This window comes from Panthera leo, chromosome A2, assembly GCF_018350215.1.
Source record: "Panthera leo isolate Ple1 chromosome A2, P.leo_Ple1_pat1.1, whole genome shotgun sequence".
In the NCBI taxonomy this organism is placed as follows: domain Eukaryota; kingdom Metazoa; phylum Chordata; class Mammalia; order Carnivora; family Felidae; genus Panthera; species Panthera leo.
In genome coordinates this window covers 90,963,784-90,982,810 of record NC_056680.1, presented here as the reverse complement: position 1 = coordinate 90,982,810, position 19,027 = coordinate 90,963,784, and the positions used below count along the sequence as shown (strand labels likewise).

General features: G+C 39.9%; 1 protein-coding gene across 15 annotated transcripts in view; it reads right to left on the bottom strand.

Annotated features, from left to right (window-relative positions):
* Positions 1-1,382: 1,382 nt before the first annotated feature.
* The window catches only part of ADAM22 (ADAM metallopeptidase domain 22), a 242,406-nt gene continuing 224,761 nt past the window's right edge, over positions 1,383-19,027 (bottom strand). For 7 of the 15 annotated variants that reach the window (XM_042917060.1, XM_042917095.1, XM_042917085.1 and 4 more), the window contains 3 exons: positions 18,000-18,086; positions 12,126-12,249; positions 1,383-7,920 (listed from right to left, as the gene is read on the bottom strand). In XM_042917060.1, coding sequence (XP_042772994.1) covers positions 7,900-7,920; positions 12,126-12,249; positions 18,000-18,086 — 232 coding nt within the window. In that variant the 3' untranslated portion in view covers positions 1,383-7,899. The remainder of the gene's footprint in view (positions 7,921-12,125; positions 12,250-17,999; positions 18,087-19,027) is intronic. The other 8 variants (XM_042917077.1, XM_042917121.1, XM_042917104.1 and 5 more) reach the window with 2 other exon arrangements.

Genomic DNA, 19,027 nt, shown 5'->3' with positions numbered 1-19,027 from the left:
TCCCCTTGACAAATTTGACATATCCATCCGTGTTCTTCAATTACAGCCAAAGTCTTCATTACAAGTGAATCTCGGGTTGCCTTATTCCTATTTTATGTTGGGTTCTGTGTTTCATTCACTATATACTTCCAGTGTAGTCTCACCAATTCTTAAAACTGTTTCTTGATCTGTTCTTCTTAAAAGCATCTAGCTGGAGTATGGTCAAGCTGTGAGCCCGAGCTTGACCACTTCAATTATTTAGAGATGAAGTTCCTCAAAAAATGCCAACTCATCTTTGGAGATCATGTGAGTTAGTCTTGTGTTTCAGGAGATTCATGATTTATAAAGTACCTATATGTAACCAGTTTTGACGCACTCCATTGGAATGTGGCTGCAGAAGCCGGATTTATACCACAGCAGCCCTATATAATTAACCACAGTCCTCTCTCCCTTTGAGCCAAAGTGGAGGTGAAACTGCATTTCAGCATGATGCTCCAGGTGGTACTGTCTGTCCATGAGAGGCACGTGAGCTAAAACTTGTGCTATCCCAACTAGACTTTGCTTTTGCTCACCTGAGTGTGTTACTGTTTCAGTGTTCATCTGAATTCTTCTATGCCTAAAATATTACAAATACAAGAAATGGAGCTATATGTAATCCTAAATTTTTTTAATCTAATAAACATACAAACTCTAGTCAATGACTTCTGTTATCCTCACGTTAAAACTACTTTGGGGGTGCCTGGGTGGTTCAGTTGGTTAAGCGTCTGACTTATGCTGAGGTCATGATCTCACTCTCCAGGAGTTCGAGCCCTGCATCGCACTCTGTGCTGACAGCTCAGAGCCTGCAGCCTGCTTCAAATTCTGTGTCTCCCTCTCTCTCTGTCCCTCCTCCACTCCTGCTGTCTCTCAAAAATAAACATTAAAAATAATAATTTAAAAAAAACAGTAGTCTGACTACTTACAACTACTTTTTTCCTCAGCAGACTGTGAGCTGAAGGCAAGGAAACAGCAGGTGTCAAGGTTAAGACCAGAGGATGAAATGGCTCTGTGAGAGACAAACAGCTAGGTGGACCAGTGTTTTAGGCAGTGAATCTCCTGAACCTAAGCCAAGTGCATCCAAAGCCCAATGCTTTAGAGTCTAACACAGGTGAGCTTATTCTATTAAATAAGCACCACTGCCCGGGCTCTGGGTCAGGATTCAGGAAACAGATCCATGTTAGGGTCAGAGAGGAAGTGCTTATGAGGCAAGGCAAGTGGATAACGGGAGACTCCACCTGTCACTCAGCTGAGGAAACTGTCCAACAAAGTGAGCAACCAGGCTTTGCTACAGGATCTCTGTACTTCTCATGCTTCTGAAAGAAACCACGATCGGGAGAAAAAACAGGATTAAAGGGAGTCAGGCATCAAAATAACATAAAATCTTTTATTGAAAGTCACTTTATTGATGTTACAATGAGAGTAACATAGAAAACTGTGGTATCTTTTTAGCTTCAGAAGTGAATACAAATAAAATTGTGCCAGAAATTTGAACCTCAAGTTACAGTGACCTTTAAAAACAGTTAAGGTTTTTGTATACCTACAATATAAGAACAACTTGATAATTTGAACAGCCATAAAACACATCACGCTTGCTCAGGAAAGCAGTTGCCATAAACATTTCAGTTGGTGATTGCCAAAACCCAATTTTTAAAATAGCTTAAGACCTGAAGTGCAGAGGAGCAGAGAGAATATATTAAAATGAAGCCAATCTCAGGTATATACACAGGATTACCTGGTTACCAAAAGTGAAATCATGCCGATAATAACACTTCCCCACGAAGTGGCTTCCACTATCTGTAGATGGACATCACCCCTTAAGATGATGGTTGTGGAAAACACTAGCGCAGACCTACCTTGGCTAACATATAAGCTGCTATGTTTAGTTAGAATGCCCAGTTCCTAAAAGAAGTTGTCTTTTTGGGATGCTAGATTGGAGGGGTAAGTCTCTTCCAGCAAGTTTAAAAAGGACATACGTGCTTAGTTATCCTGAATAAACCTTTTGTTAAGCACTTTAGAAGTTAGTGTTAAAAAAAAAAAAAAAAAAGTTTCCCATATAAAACAAAGGTGTTGGGTCATTTTTACCCATTAAAAAGACTGGCTGTAGAATCACAGATTTTGTGCTAGATTAGAAAAGAAAGTGGGGTTTCTAATCAGGCAGTGATACACATGTATAATTTAGCAAGAACTCTTGTATCATAACTGAATAAATTATTAATTCATATCAGCACTTTCCATAATGTGTTATCTGGTATAACTTAGCACCGCTATGTTTAAAGATTTGGGGGCTATTTGCATTATTTTAGAGTTTGACCATTACAACACAAAAAACCCACATCTGACACTTTTTTAACTTGAGAGGAAAATGTCCTTTTCTTCATAAACTCTTTGAAAACTTTACTGATGATTTTGTAAGTGCATTATCTTAAGATTGCTAGTCTCATTGTATGCCTTTTTGTAAAAAAAAAAAGAAAAGAAAGAAAAAAAAAAAAACCCACCCTACATTTTCCCTGGTTTTGATTTTAAGGATACCTAAAAACATGAAATAATGGTGCCCTGGAGCAAAACTCTGCCAGCCTTGAAGTACGTCTCCATTCAATACAGGTTTTATGAACAATTCAATAGGGACACACTGAGCAAGGGTGACAGGCCCAACATGTACTGGGCCCATAAAGTATTTATAGAGCCAACACTCAGTAAAACTGCAAAGTATACCATCTGTCGTAGGCACTCAGCCCCTCTGTCCCCACTACACCCCCAGTGATCACCTTCTGCACACCTGGCTTCTGGGTTCATGTGCGTCTCCATTCTGCTCCTGTGTCAAGACTAAATACCCCGTGACCTCCCAAGGCTCACTACTTTCTACCCCCCCTCCATCCTGAAATATACCCGAGGACCAATCTCTTAGTGACTTCTAAATGTTGCATAATCCATGCCCAGTTGCCAGTGAGAGAAGACTAAAGGTGCCTCTCTTCCTCCTATTCTTCACCCTGTGGTTCTCCCCAGTGCCAGTTTAGCCAAGAAGGGACTTACCTCCATGACAGTGAGGAGAAAAGGGCTGGCAAGCTACTGAAGAGGAGTAGGAAGGGTTTGGAAGCATCTCTCAGACTCCGTAGGGAGGATGCTTACTGTTTGTCAGGCCCTGGAGATAAAGGACAAAAATGCCAGGCAGGTTTTTGTTTTTGAATGTTTTGCTTTTCTACTTATAAACTGAACCAGATGGTGCTCCATGTTAGGGGCTCTGACAAAGCCATGAATAAAACATGAAGAGAAATACTATGCCCTGATTTCTAAAGTCCTGCTGTATCTTCGTTTGATGAACATCTGGGAAAGCTCCTCTCAGAATTAAAGGCACCTGCCTGCACAGCATATGCTATCAGCATGTGCCCAGAGTTCTAGCACATGCGGCTGTGCACACACGCATACAGACACCCAGATCGTGGGCTGCTGCCTCTTAACTGATTCATAAGAGCAGTCTAAGCTCCTCACAATCCAACAGGGGAAGCTGTTTATGAAAGTGCTTAGTGCTCCTATGCCAGGAGGAAACGTGCTGCATCCAAAATCAGAACAGTTTTTATCCATTCAGAAAATAACTGAGGGGACAAACAACAACAAAAAATTAACAAGCCTCAAATTAAGCCCTATTCCACAGAAATATCTGCCTTTTATATATTTTAAGCTAGTAGAATGAGAAATTCACCTTGACTCCATTGAACAACAACGAAAATGTGCGTAGCAGTTTTAAGGGAGAACGAAAGCGAAAGGAAAAGGACCATCAGGACCCTGAAATGTAGATGTTATGCTGCCAGTGGAAGTCAGAACATTTCATGAAAAACTGATGGCAACTTACCAAGTTGGTAGGATGGAATTTATAATACGCTGCCCAAGGGGGCGCCCTTGACAGCAGCTGGCAGTGGTGTCCCAGTCAGGCTGTGGCAGCAAGCGGCTGGCCACCCTTCGTTCCTTCAGTCCACTGAGTGCCACATCTCGGCACTGCCAGCTACTCAGTATCCTCCCAATAAACTACCCTTCCTTTACGTTTAAGTAAAATAAAGTAAAATAGTCTTCTCTTTAGGTAAGGATTTATTATGTTGAATAACACAAGGAAATATTAAAACACTAAATATATAAGTTAAAGTAGAAGTACATGACAACAGGAAATGAAGAATGGATGAAATAAACACGCTTGATTTCGTAAAGGAGGGCATAAAAATACTGCATTTCCTCCAGCCCATAGGTAACTAAAAAGTAAAGAGCAAAGTCCAAAAAAGCAAAAGGTAAAGAGATCTGGGACAATTGACAGTTTAAATTATGCAAATTTGCAAGGTAATCAACAACAACAACAACAACAACAACAACAACAAACGTAAGGCTGTGATGAAAATCAAACATAAATAGTCCTTTTCGGGAAGTGCACAAAAGATCTAATTTTATCAGCAACTTCTTTTAGAAACCCTATCCATCTTATGCACAGAAATCTATACCAGACTGACTTTATACATAAAGACAATTTTAAAAGCCTTTTTAAAGCCAGGAGAAAAAGAAACTAGTATCACTTAATAAAGCACCTATCTCAAGTATTTTTGGCATTTCAACCCTACATTTATTAGTCAAAAATTTTTAAAGAACAGCCCTGGGTTTCTTTAAACTATAGAGCAACTAAGGTAAACTGAAGGCCCTCGCTATGCTGTGCTGTTTGAGTGGGTTCCTTTCCACAGACTGCACGTGACCTGGGATCACTTTCCAGCTGAGGGACTCCTGAGGAGGACGCTACTTCCTGACTAAAGAAAGAGTTGGCTGGACACAGACCGGTAAGTCTGACCTCAGTTCCTTCAGGGGCTCCCTCTTACCCCCACCCCCTTGTTATCATTCTTAATAAAGAGATTTCAATGTTTAAGTCAGAGTTTGCTATACTGCAATGTCTGTGGACAAATGGACCATTGCAGGCAGCACGGTTGTCAATCTGAAGTTTTATCTATGCAAAAAACTTTAGAAAGAAAAGAAAAAGGCATACAATGGAACAGAAAGGCCAATGAACCACTCTTCTCTGCTTGGCGTCAGAGTTCTATAATTGACTGGGGGCTATAAATATTAGTTGCGTGATATAAACCGCTCTGATGACCTCAAAGTTCCTCTCCAAAATATATTAAAAAGTTCTAATGCTGTGCTTGTGTTTAGTGCCATAGGTCCATTTTCCTGTTTCAGTGGATGAAAAGTCATAAATATTTAGATTTAATACATCTAAATACCAACCATGAGTACCCGTATAGGTATTTCTCAAAAGTATCCACTAAGATTATAAACTTGTCAGAGAATTCTGCAAATGGCTATAAGAATGTTCAAACATTCTTAGGCAGATACCCAGAACAGAACATTAAAGCTACCATAAAATCATAATCTTCCTGCAAATAAAACAAATGCTTTTCATTCAGTTCCACCTGAAGGTTATTATCAAGGAGCCTGACTATAAATAACTATGCCTTACAAAAGACATGTTACAATGACTTTTACTTGAAATAATAATTTTCATGTAAAAATAATTGAGAAAGTAAGGAAAGTGTATGGGAGGGAATCTGTTGACAAGTAGCTCCCCATTTGTAAATTCTTTCAAATTAGGGTTTATGTAACCATAACTAGGAAGCATATTTACACAAGGTACCTTACATTCAAATCTATAAACTCTTTTATAGTCAAAATAAATCTTATAACATTAGCATTTTATACACTCAATACCAGAAAATATTCAGTGCACATTAAAGTGATCTTGGTCAAAAGCCACTTTATTTGCTATATCTTTAAATCTGTCTGCCCTCCTGCCCTTCATTTGAGCTACATGGCATCGTCACCCAACACTCACCCAAATCTTAATCTGATGGATCATTTTATTGTAGTATCGACAATTACATCCCTTCCTGTCATGAAAAATGCCATTTACAAACACTTTATAGCTTTGAGTGATTAAATTTCTTGTCAAACATTTTCAAAGACTTTCAGAAGAGAGGTCCGTTACAGAAGACAAAAACCATAGAATATAAAATACTGCCTCTAACATGGCCCTTCAGTTTGGGCATCTAAGATGACTATATGTGAAGATGAAATGGATTTTGACCATGGACACTACTGGGAGAGATCAAATTTAGGAGAATATTTCTGAAATCTTGTCTCCAGATTCCATTCCTCTCAAGAAAAAGGAAAGAAAATGAGGAAATTCAGAAGTACTCTTCACATCAAAAGCATTAGATTGATCCCATCAATTTTGGAGTTCACTAGAGTAGTCTTTCCTGGGGAAGTTTTCTTTTAGAATGACAGAGCTGCGTTGTAACAGCTATCCAACTTTGGTTTTAAAGAAGGGACTTTAACATAGATTTCTCACTTTTCTATGGATTAAAAAAAAAAAAAAAAAAAAAGAGTTCAAAACGTCAGATCTTTCCCCCTGCCAGCTGTTTGGGTAACTTCACAGTTGCCGCACACTTGTGGCTTTAGGTTTCTTCTAACCCTCTGTGGCCTGTTGAGGCTTCCCGCCCAGTTGGTAGAACCTCCATCACCTTGCTTCCACATCAGTGCGGAATGACCTGTTGGACTCACATCCTACTGATGATAAATATCCTTGATAAACAGTGTAAAAGTTGGTTTTATTAAAACAAGCTATTCATCTTACAGATAAAGGTAGCTAAAAAGTTTTGTCAAAGAACAAAAATTGAGGCCACAAAGGGTTAGAGTGTCGGCAAGTCGGAAGCTATCAATGTATCAGGGGCCCCGGTCTCACGTGTCTTTGGTACACTTGCTTAAGGTCAGCAGGACGTGCTGCTGAGGGGCTCACGGGCCTCCAGGGTGAGACTAGGCGTGCTCTGATACTGAAAGACAACAGCTGCCGAGGCAGACACTGGCTGGAGGACTCCCAGGGAGCAGCCATCAGCTTCAGAGTGAGTGCCTGGAGGCCGGAGACTGGCTACACTACTGAGCTCCTGCCCCAGCCAATGTGGAAGCCCCAGATTTGCTGGGCATTTTCTTCTCTGGTTCAATTAATCACTCAAGAAAACTGCCTCCAGGCTGTGCACAGCTTAAAGGGATATCACAGGTTTTGGAGGACAAATACCAATTACGGAGAGAGACACTTAGGGCACTGACCACTATATTTACAACATCATCTGTTTATCATCTTTAAAGACCATTTGATGGATGATGACGATGTGCCTGTTACTGATTATTTTTAGGCATTTGGCAAAATACACTTGTGTGTAACAGTTGCTTTTTTTATTTTAAAAATGTTTACATATGTACAATTGTCCTTGTATGCTGATATAAATATGAAAAGTAAAAAAACAAAAATAAAGATACATGTTTAGAGTAAGCATATGGGATATTGGCCTCTCAAGCTTTAAAGTCCTGCAGAAAAATCCTATATGCCTTAGCCCTGCATGCTAGTTTCTATTATGGGATGTTGTTTCCTTAAATGTGGAAAGCAATAAACAGAAGCTTCATGCACATAGCATTACTGTCTACAATGAGGATGTGCTTCAGAATGTCAGTTCTGAATCCACTATTGTCCCTTAGGAAACTTGCTACATTTGGGTCATGAGTTAATTTTAGTGAGATTTCTACATGTATCTGTCATGCGGATTATCCATTAACATACCGGTACCTTTATTTTTCCATGTTATAGTGTAACATTTCAGTAGTTCTTTTCACGGTTCAGTTAAATCCTAAGCCAATGACAAAAAGAAAATGGTATCCAGACGTGAGACTCGGCTTCCTCTCCTCTGTGGCATCTCAGAGGGTCTGTATTGTCTGAAGAGCAGATAGATTTGCAGTGATTCTGTGAGGCTGGGTTTCTATAAAAGTTGAAGTAAACAGTTTTGATGTATCACATGTAAACAGTGGATCTTAAATGGATGTCTCCCATAGCTGCACAACAGAGAAAAGCAAAATTTCACATTATGAAAGCAGGAAAACAGGCATATTTTTTTTAATGTTTATTTGAGAGAGAGAGAGAGAGAGAGAGAGAGAGAGAGAGAGAGAGCGCATGAGCAGGGGAGGAGCAGAGAGAGAGGGAGACACAGAATCAGAAGCAGGCTCCAGGCTCCACGCTGTCAGCACAGAGCCCTATGTGGGGCTAAAACCCATGAGCCGTGAGATCATAACCTGAGCTGAAGTCAGATGCTTTACTGAGCCATCCAAGTGCACTGGAAACAGGCCTATTCGGAGCTATGAAGATGAAAAAGATGAAAAAGAGTTGGTGATTCCATCCATACTTATGTGGTTGTGGAAGCACACCCTTATGACATCTAATGAATGAATAAAATAAACGCTCTAATTTTTAGCTTTCTCCTTCCTCTAAACCTGTGTTTCAATCTTGTTAGCAATTGCCATCTTTTAATACCAAACCCGTCACATCTTCATTTACTGTTACTCAAAAATTTGAATAGATTAAATATTATGTCTCGAATGAAATAAAATAATTTAAAATATTATTTTTTTAAAATCATATATACACTCCTTTTCCCCAGGATTCTGATATGGCCTTCTAGAGTAGTGGTTCTCGACCCACCTGCACATTTCAATGATCTGAGGAGGTTTTAAAAATCCTACTGCCCAGGCCACTCATCAGACCAACTAACTCAAAATCTCTCTGGGTCTCTGGGTGGGATTCAGGCATCAGCATAATCTAGAAGCCCTTCAAACAATTCCCATTACGGCCAGTACTGAGAAGTACTGACCTCGGGAAAGTGTGATTCCATCAATACTACTACCACCCACTTAGAAATCACTGCTGTGGGCCTATGACCAGGCCATCCACTCTCCAAATCCATCACTGTCTCCTAGAAAATTGTCCTTTCCCAGGAAACAAAGCACCCATGGCATGATGTCAATTCCTTACTTCCCTTACCTCTTCCCCTCCTTACCTCTCCCATCAGTTCTGTACACTGTCCTGTTCATATCTAATTTCTACAGCATTCAGTAATTGCTTTAATGGACTATAAACAACTTTGGAATGATCAAATATGAATGCAACTCAGCTCACCAGAGTGGCTAATTAAAAAAAAGAAGAAGAAGAAGAAGAAGAAGATGACGACAACAACGAAGAAGACCTGGCTGATAAAATATTGCTTCCAGGCAATATGATTTGGGTACACTTTTATAAACATGAACAAAGAAAGTCTAGAGACCAGTGTGACTTAAGTTACATCCAAATTAATCCAAATTCCATTTTTACTGAAATCTAGAGCATGTCATTGTATACCTAATGAGATTCTGGGACAGAAAAAGGAGAAACGGCTAAGTGACTATGTGGATGTTTCTATGTAGGTTCCCTATTTAATAGGTTCTCTTGAATCTTCATGGAAATCTTGTTCTCAATAGTCATGTTGGCTACTCCACAAAGACTATGGTAGAGACGCCTGTGTTCTCACCCTTTGGAGGACAAATCTCTCAACTCTAAGGATGCTTGTGTGTGTGAATGACCCCTGTTGGTGGAGAATAGTGAAAATGAATGGTTAAACAGGAAGTTTGCTGGGTAAGAACATCTGGATTGACACTCAGATGATGGTATGGAGTGGTAAAGGGTTCAGGCTTCAGCTTCAGTGAGCCCAGTTTTCTCTCAAACGGTTAAGAAAATTAGTGACAGCTTGCAGAAAGGGGAACAGAGGGATTACACTGGTGGGACACTGGTGGAACCTGAAGATCACCATCATCCCATTGAGGAAAAAGGAGCGAAGAATTTTCCAAGTCATCACTTTTAGGAACAGACATGACTGTGGTCGTTTCTAATTTCTAGATGACTATAACGGAGGGGTTGCTGGTAAAAAAGATCTGCTCGTTTGATAACTCCCCAGCCCTCCAAGACAGGCCAGAGATGGGCTGCCTATTCTTCAGGATTCTGCTATGTGCTCATGTGGATGTTCATGGTGAACGTAGCCATGGGCCTTTCACACTGTCCCCGGGGTTACAGTCTTCACTGTCGCCCCATTCATTGCCAGGAAGAGGCCACGAGCCGGCCATGTCCTCTGGGGAGCTGTCATTTTCAGGGCTTTCCTGTGGGAACAATAACCTGCACCCTGGCATGACAACAGGTGAGAGAATATCCCCAAGTAGACAGAGCAAAACAGCAATGTAAACAATTTATCAGAGGTAAAAAGTAGGGTGTTATACTTTGACAATTCTCTGAGGAAGGATGACAGCCTTGGATTTCTTTACCACATACTCGTGTCATGAACAACTGGATGCCTATTAACGATTCTGTTTTTTACAGCCAGAAAGCTGAGTGCTGGGAATCTGAATTTTCTTCTTCCTTTCCATCTTTTACCATTACCCATATGAACACAGGAAGCTAACTTGTCACGTAATTCACAAAACACCACTGCTTAGTTTTAAAGTCTTTTTGATCATAGTAATCTAATCTGCTTTTAGCGAGTTTTCTTACTGACTGCGAGTGGATCGAGTTAAAATTTGAATGATTCGTGTATACCTTGAACCCCATTACTTAAGCCATCAAAGAGGCTCTGAAATATCTTTCTACACCAAAAAACCTAGGAACCCGAGACCCACTAGCAGATAAATCTGCCCGGGCTTTTAAAGCTCCATTTTTTTTTTTATTTTATTGCAAAATTATTTCTGAAAAGATCAACATTACACTGTAACTGACCACAACAGAACTTGGATACCAATAAAAGTATTCTTTAGTTATATCTCTCATTTAAGCCTCTCTGAGGGCCAGTCTGCCTCTCTAAATTCAACTACCTCTCAAATTTCACATAATGGATGTATTCTGGGAATACTGTGAGGCTGAGCAGAACCATAATTAAAGTTATAAAAGAGGACTCAGTATTTAAGGAAACTTCTGGCACACCTGAAGCTAATATAACACTGCAGACAATACTAAATTATATTACTAGATTATAGTAATATATTACTTCATTTAAAAAATAAAGTAGAAAGGAATTGGTTCTTCTATGTGAAGACCCAATGACAAATTTAAAAAAAAGTAAATAAATAATAAATAAATAAAACTTATGGTTAACCATATTTTTATATAATCAGTTCTTATGTGTTTTTAAATATGGCTTTTTAGGGGTGCCTGGGTGGCTCAGTTGGTTAATTGCCTGACTTCAGCTCAGGTCATGATCTCCCTGTCCATGAGTTTGAGCCCTGAGTCAGGCTCTGTGCTGACAGCTCAGAGCCTGGAGCTGGCTTTGGATTCCGTTGCCTCTGTCTCTCTTTATCCCTCCCCCATTTGTGCGCGCTCTCTCTCTCTCTCTCTCTCTCTCTCAAAAATAAATAAATGTTAAAAAAATAAAATAAATCTGTCTTTTTAAAATATAAGAGGTTGCTAAATTTTACCATACCCATTGCCATATTTTTTTAATATTAGAGATTTTCTTTTTTTTTTTTAATTTTTTTTTTTAACGTTTTATTTATTTTTGAGACAGGGAGAGACAGAGCATGAACAGGGGAGGGTCAGAGAGAGGGAAACACAGAATCTGAAGCAGGCTCCAGGCTCTGAGCTGTCAGCACAGAGACCGACGCGGAGCTCGAACTCACGGACCGCGAGATCATGACCTGAGCTGAAGTCCGCCGCTTAACCGACTGAGCCACCCAGGCGCCCCAATATTAGAGATTTTCATATGTATCCAAATTCCACCCCTGCCTCTAAGCCACTGGTCTTTCTGTCACAGGTTCTGATTTCTAAAGTCCTATTGGGTATTATTAGCCAGTAAAAGGCCTAAGTAAGCAAATTAGGCATGAAGATGAGGCTAGTTTATTTCATCTCTGGCATTTCCAGGTATATTAAAAAACTGATAAAAACGAAACACATTGTTTTGTTTATTCCAGGCTGTCATATAGAAGCTATGAAGTATAATAAAAGATATAAATACATAGCAATGAATGATTAAAACATACCAAATATCACTAGAATTAATTCAGTAATTAAACTCATTTGCAAATATAAATCTGAGCCCCATACCCCAAGAATCTTCTATTTTTCAATGGAATCTTGAAAATCTTCCCCCCCCCCTTTTTTTTATAAAGAAGGAAAAACAGTTCTCTCTTTTAAAGCATGAACTCATAGATAAACGATAATGACTGAGGCTATTAGTGTATATTCCACATACCCTGGCACTTTGTCGGTTCACTTTCTTCTCTTCATCAGGAAGTGGAGGCATTGGGTATGGGTATTTTCTGCTGGAGGCAATAGACCCAGTTGATGAAGAAGGAGACTTGGCAGGAGATAGAGTCCTGAGATGTTGAGAACACATGGAATAAATACTATGTGACTGCCTAACATCTCTTTCAAATATCTGAAAAGTAGGTTCAAAACAATCCCTCTGATTGCAATTTTCATAGGCCACTACTGCAAAGGTTTAACTACTGGGAGATTCTCTGTTCTTCACAACACTGGAATGCTGGAATTTTATTTTCCTAATGTCATAACTGCAATGGATTATTTAAATGTTAGCACACAGAATCAGACTCTTCAACTAGAAAAGCCAATCATGAAGTTTCCTATAGAATAGATAAAAAGCTAAAATGGAGAAGGGGCAAAATTATTCTAAGAGCTCATAATGGTAAATTAAATGTACAACATAGGAATATTCTGCCTTGTTTTTACCACTTAATGTAAAACATGTTTTAGTACAGTAATTCCAATTATATTTTTAAGTTCTGAAAATACAATACAATTGATACATTTATTAGTTGCTAAGTCACACACCAGTTTACACATAACTCATGCATTCAGAGGCCAGTGTGTTAGTTGTGAAAGAACAAAGGCAAATAGAGGGGTTTTAATAATAAATTAGTAAACATGCAAGCAGTAAGGAGTGCAGAGTTCCAGCCAAACAACGAGTCTGATGAGAACATACAAAAATGGTCTGATCAGTCCCTACAATCAGCATTTCTGGACAGGGAGGGTTTTGTGCCACAGAAGTAGATCTTGCTAACTCATGTAGGGTGTACTTCTCATTCTAATCAGGTGGCTACACTTTAGTGACTGGAATTTTACTGAAACGAACACAAAACACAAATACCCTTCCTATTTAGATAACGTGTATTATCTCCATCATGAAGACATTCCATATGAAAGATATGCATGAGTTGTGATGTATTCTGCTCTTCTGTATTCTGCCTGTGCAGTGGTAATATGTGTGACTAGGCTGAGCTCACAGGAAGTGCCCACATCTGTTATCTTGTCTTCAAAGTAAAAAAAAAACAAAAACAAAAACAAAAAAAACAGCTGAGAGTTTGTTCACTTACACCATATCAAAGGGAAACAGATGTGCTGATTCAGCAGTACCTATCCATTCACAAATGTTACCACTCCACATCTATGACTGCTCAGCTCCCAGTGTCTGGTGGCTATGAGCCACACCGCTGAAGTGGTTACACAGCCACATCAGAGCACAGGTATTATTGCCACAGGAGGCACCTCACCTGCTGGGGGGACTGACAGCCTGGGAGTGTCAGCAGCAGGGCGGTGCTGGGCAGGGGAAGATCCACTGCACTGCATGCAAAGGCATCAAGAGGGTTCTTCTTTCCCCCTTGTTGTAAATTTTGGTTCCCATCCATATATTATGCTTTGCTCTAGTTCTCCTGTAGTCTTCAAACCGGCTTCCATGTTATAGACACCAAATTCAAGCTGAGGTTTGAATACTTTTTCCTACAAGTCCTGAGATTCAAGTGACCCTTCTTGCTCAATTGTAAGAATCAATACTGCTTTAACTTGCTTTTAATCTGTAACTCCTAACACTTCCTCTAGTTTTGGGAAATGTCCAGGACCAGTGTGAACTGGTCTAATGTTCAAGCAGTGTGAATAGTCACAATATCACAGATATTTGACTTTTCTTGTGCTGATGCTCCCCACTACAGAGCAGATGGGTAAAACTAAGAATACAAGTACTTCAAATCCTTCGAAAGACTATTAAGGCAGTGTATTGCTACTGCATTTTTTTTCTAATGCAGAAATTAAGGATGTTTTTAATTTTAAGAAAACACTGCCAATATGACTATGACCTTTAAGAAACATATTCAGTGTGTGTAGAATGAGGGTAAGTTTTTGTATTTAGATATTTAAATACATATTTCTAAAACAAGGGATGTTAACCTGGGTTCAGATTTTTAGCCTAATCACTACTGGCAAGAAACCCAAGTTCAGGAAAGCTAGTCAGGTACACAAAGAAATAAATCTTGTTTGCTTTAGGGGAACATGCAAAATGAGTCCTCTTCTTAACTTGCTACAGTGTGGATGTGTCCATAGCATGAGCTGTTAGCTTATAGCTTCACAGTCATGCCAGTCATTCACTTGGCCATGAGTCCAAATGACCAGCTCTACACACATACCAGGCCATCCCAATGAGAGGTGCTGGAATATTTCCTCCAAATATTTTTCCATGGCCAAAGCCAATGGTGAGTGAAAACAAAACAGAAGATATTCTCCAGATCCCCCAAGAGATTGCATGTATACTTCCTCTCACATGAATACGCCAGCTAGCTGACACTTTGACTGACCCTAAGGGGAAGAAAAGCCCTTAGGGTTTTAGTAGGGATGGTTTTAGTAGGGGCAAGGGGCATCATGTCCTGGAGGTTGGGTGGTGTGTGACAGCATATTATTTTGAGGGGTTATTCAGCACCAGAACAGGAGTCAGAATAAGAGCAGAGAACAAGGTGGGGTAAATCAGCTTAGGGAAATAAAAGCAAACTAAAATTTTGTAACAAATGTCTAAAGAGAGATTTCTGCCTCCACAGTCTTTTCTGACCCTGGCTACTTGCCTGGTAGTTCCAATCTGGCATTTACTGAAAACCAGGCACTGGCCCAGCTCATTCACTTAGAAAGTAATCTTTGAACAAATGTTAATGATTATCATTACAGCATTTTAAAAAACCATATAACCTTAATGGGTGCCATTTAAGGCTACACAATGAATGTGTGCCTGTGTGCCCATGGATTGTGGTCTATCTTGGGGCCACAGGAGACTTGCTGGGCTTGTCTTTTTTAAACATGTCTGTAAGGCCACGCTAAGCTCAGTTCTGCCCCCAGGAATGGCTGAAACCACACCAGTCACATATGAGGGACACGGGTCCACCCTTACTCACTTGTCTTTGTTCAGATGCAAATTTTATATAATCCAGAAGGATTTATAATGTGTCCTAGGATAGAATTTAAGTAGTCACTATACCCCCTGCTATTCTTAAGTAATTACAGAGAAGTAGAAAGGGAACAGATTTTGGAGTCACAGCCAAGCTGATAATTCTGATTCTTATACTTACTAGCTGTGCTACCCTGAGTTACTGGTTGTGTCTCAGTTTCCTCTATCCATAGAAAGGGAGTAAGAATGCCCAAATATCATGATGTGGTAAGAGATAAAGGTATATAGCAGGCACTCAATACAGGATAATTATTTCTGGTTTCTTTTCAGAGCTACTGCATTTTCCGTAAGATCATGGGACTCTGAGTAATCAAATGCATAATACTCCAGAGAAAAGATACCTGCTCAGAGCTTGGAAAGCACTGTCACCAACAGAACTGCCCCCAGGGTGTGGGTATGGGGAGATAATGCTCTTGTCCTGCTTGATGGGAGTGTATGCTGGCAACCATTTGAGCAACCAGTGTCGGATACAGAACTGCGTAAGGGAGCACAGCTGAGGCACTACCATCACTCAAAACTTTTTGGCATTTGCTTTTCTCTTCATAGTGATGAGGATGTAGTATTTTAAATGCTGGGCTATACTTTGGACCAGTTTGTAGCACTCACAAAGTCCCCACTGTGTTTTGATTAAGGATGCCACAAAGCCCACACCACATGGGTGATTAATAAAATGACCTTTGCCCCCATCGGTGTTTTGGCAGGAGAGGGAATCCCAAATAACCTGGTGACTGTTGAAGCATATCTGAGCTTAAGCACAGGGTTGGCAAAGCATAAGCCAAAGTGTGAATGCACTTCGGCCCTCTATGTAAGGATTGGCTTGGACAGAGGGTGGATGAAATTCTCTCTGTTGTGTTAGAATCATTGTGCTAAAAGCTCTGGGGCATCTTCGATTATTCACGACTTTCACAAAAATTGTGCATTGGTTTTCAGGTCCTACCAACATAATGCTTATTAATCCTAAAATGAGAGTTACATTATAAACCTCCACTGGATTTTATCTAGCCTTTAAATACAAATACGGACTTTAATAATTAATTCATAATGTTGCCATCCACCGTGGGAGGTGACATCTAATTCTAAAAGAGGAGATAAAGAAACCCTCTAAAATTGCCCTCGCAGCTTTGCACGTGCAACCAGGGGTGCTAAAGCATTTCCCCATCCAAATTGCGTTTAGTCATGCAGCTTCTGGGCAGACCTGGGTGCTGATTTTAATAAATGTGAACTCTTCTCTGGGAGCCACATCAACTACTCAGCTGACCCAGGGGAGGTGAAACAACTCTTCCGGGGTACCATTTCACAAATTAGTGTTGCAAAGATGCTAGGTCCATTTAGGGATAAAAGTCCTAGCCCATATGCGACCAAAGTCATTCTGTTTGGGTTCCATGGCTGATACAAATTACAATCTGCCCACAAGCCTGAGGAAGATAGACAGGAGAAATAGGACTGCAGGTGAGCCAAGATTCCAAATAACATTCAAAATAATCTTACCTGTCTTCCTGACGCTGGCCATCTTGAGAGCTACAGGTGAGGGTGGGATGTTTGAATGTGAGTGTATGTGTATGAGGTTCAGTGTGAGAAAGTGGTAAAAGCAGAGGAACAGGGCAGAAGGGAAAGATGGGGTATAAAAGCAGGATATATTGTTGTGAGCAGGCAGGGTTATGCTTTCCTTGGGGCATATGCAAATGTATGGATCAAAATAAAATGCAAGTAGGGTCTAATCATTTTCTCAAACTATACATGTCTAAACTAAATGGTACACTGGAAGAGAAAGTCCACCTTATATGGGTGCTGAGAGTTAAACACACGTACATATTTTGATATCTATTAATGCTGACCCAAGTCATGGCAAAAAGTAATCTGAAAGCTAATTGTGTTCAGAAGAGGTCGTAATTGAGTCCATATTTCTTCTTTACATTAGTTGTCCACAAAGTAGTCAGATATAAACTGGACATTTACCTCTAGGAAATCACTTTGGTATTAGAAAGAGTGAAAAAATGCCATTAAGAGCTCTTGGAAATTCTCTCTGACCTCTGACGTTAGATTGAGCTACAGTGGATTGAGTAAATTCTAGAGTTTCTAAAATGTAGGGATACTCTGCTCTTCTGTGAACCAAGAACATGTTTTCAGTCTGCTTCCTGCTCTGTCTGAAGTGTTATACAAGCATTCTACTAGCATAAAAAGTGCCTTGAATGTTTTGTTGCAAATCTGTAAAGTACTTCTCGGCACTGCCCTTGTCTGGGAGCAAACGGTTGTACTGAAAATGAAACCTAAATTCATCCAATCTACTCTCTTGTGGTCAAGATTCTCTGGATAATTTTAAGTTCCATTAAATCACTGGTTTTACTCAAAGTAAAATTCCACTAGATTTCATTTAGTTTCTTTTCATGTTTTCCCTTAAGTTTCCTTGTACGCACTATGCACTCTTAAGGCAGTAAGTAGGAAAAATGCACTATGAAACTGCTAAATTCTAGACATTAAATTGTTCAGGTTAATAGTGCTTCTTTATTAGTGGAAAGTATGTTTCATGCCCACAGAACACTACATAGCATAAAATGAAGATAAAGCTACTAAAAAAGCTCAAGATGGTGATGGGGACATGCACTAAATGGCAACCCTTTCAAATGGCTTCATTTGAAACATTCAGGAAAAAAACAAAAACAAAAAACAAAAACTAGACTTGCTCACGAAGCCAGAAACAGAGATCAAAAGGCAGCAAATAAACAAGGACCCTTTCCACCTATGGGAACTTGTATTGGGAGATACAAGATAGAGCGCCAGTCACACTACAGTATTTGTATGTGCTGGGAGAGTTTGAAAAGGATATAAAATTAATTTATAAAATACCTAAAGTATGGTCCTTCAGTGTTTTTATTCACATCTTCTACCCACTTAGCTACATTATAGTCTCTTTTGAACCATGGGTTTAAATACCTGCAGAAAGCAATGGAAGGAACAAAGAAAGCAGAACAAGATAGAAAATCTGAAAATACACAGCACAAGCTTAGCAAGGATGTTCTTCACCCTCCAAATGCAAGTGACTATGGCAAATAAACCAGGATGGATGTTGGGTGATTATGAGGCAGTCTGTACAATGACATGAGAATAAACTCAGCTACAACAAGGCTCGAGGCATTCTAGAATGTATTCAACATTGCAGGGAAAATCTTTCCAGTGGTTTCCCCAAGTGGATCAGAAGCGGCCTTCCAATCATAGTACTGTCAGTAATCTCATTCACCCACCTCCAAAGTGGCTTTTTCCAGGCCACCTCTCATTTGGTTCCTTGGTTTTCAAATGATAACGATGCTTTTTGAGAATATTCAGATGGCTGCAATTCCAACCTGGTGTTTGGGTATATAATGCCCCAAGAACAATTAAAAGGAGCAAAGTTCTCTTTCCAGTATGAAAAAAAGACTTTACAAGGCCTTGGTCTCACGGTCTCACTCCAGACAGCAGATCCTAAGCTGGAGTTAAAGATAGGTGCCTCAGCCGGCTCTATCAAGAGCAGACAGGGCCCCTGCTCTTCTGATCCTGGAACCCCAAAACACATTAAGTGTGGTCCAAACAGGCCTGCACGACCTTTAAGTTGGGCTCCGCAATTTTAGTTGTAGCTGCAAAACTCCTTCCTTTTCTTCATGCACTCCAGACTAAAGTGTTCATGTTTGCATTAGCAAATGGACCTCAGAAGTTGCCTTCTGAGTGTCTGATCATGAACTTGTGTGACTGCCAGAGGATACTAATGACCTTAATTAGCATTTCCATGATGGATCTGGCAAAGTCTCCATCAGAATTACTGTGCAAAGGAAAATGTAAAAAGGTGGTAAAACTGGGAGTGCAAGTCTGTTTTTGTTTTGGGGGGGTTTCCCCCCGCCCCT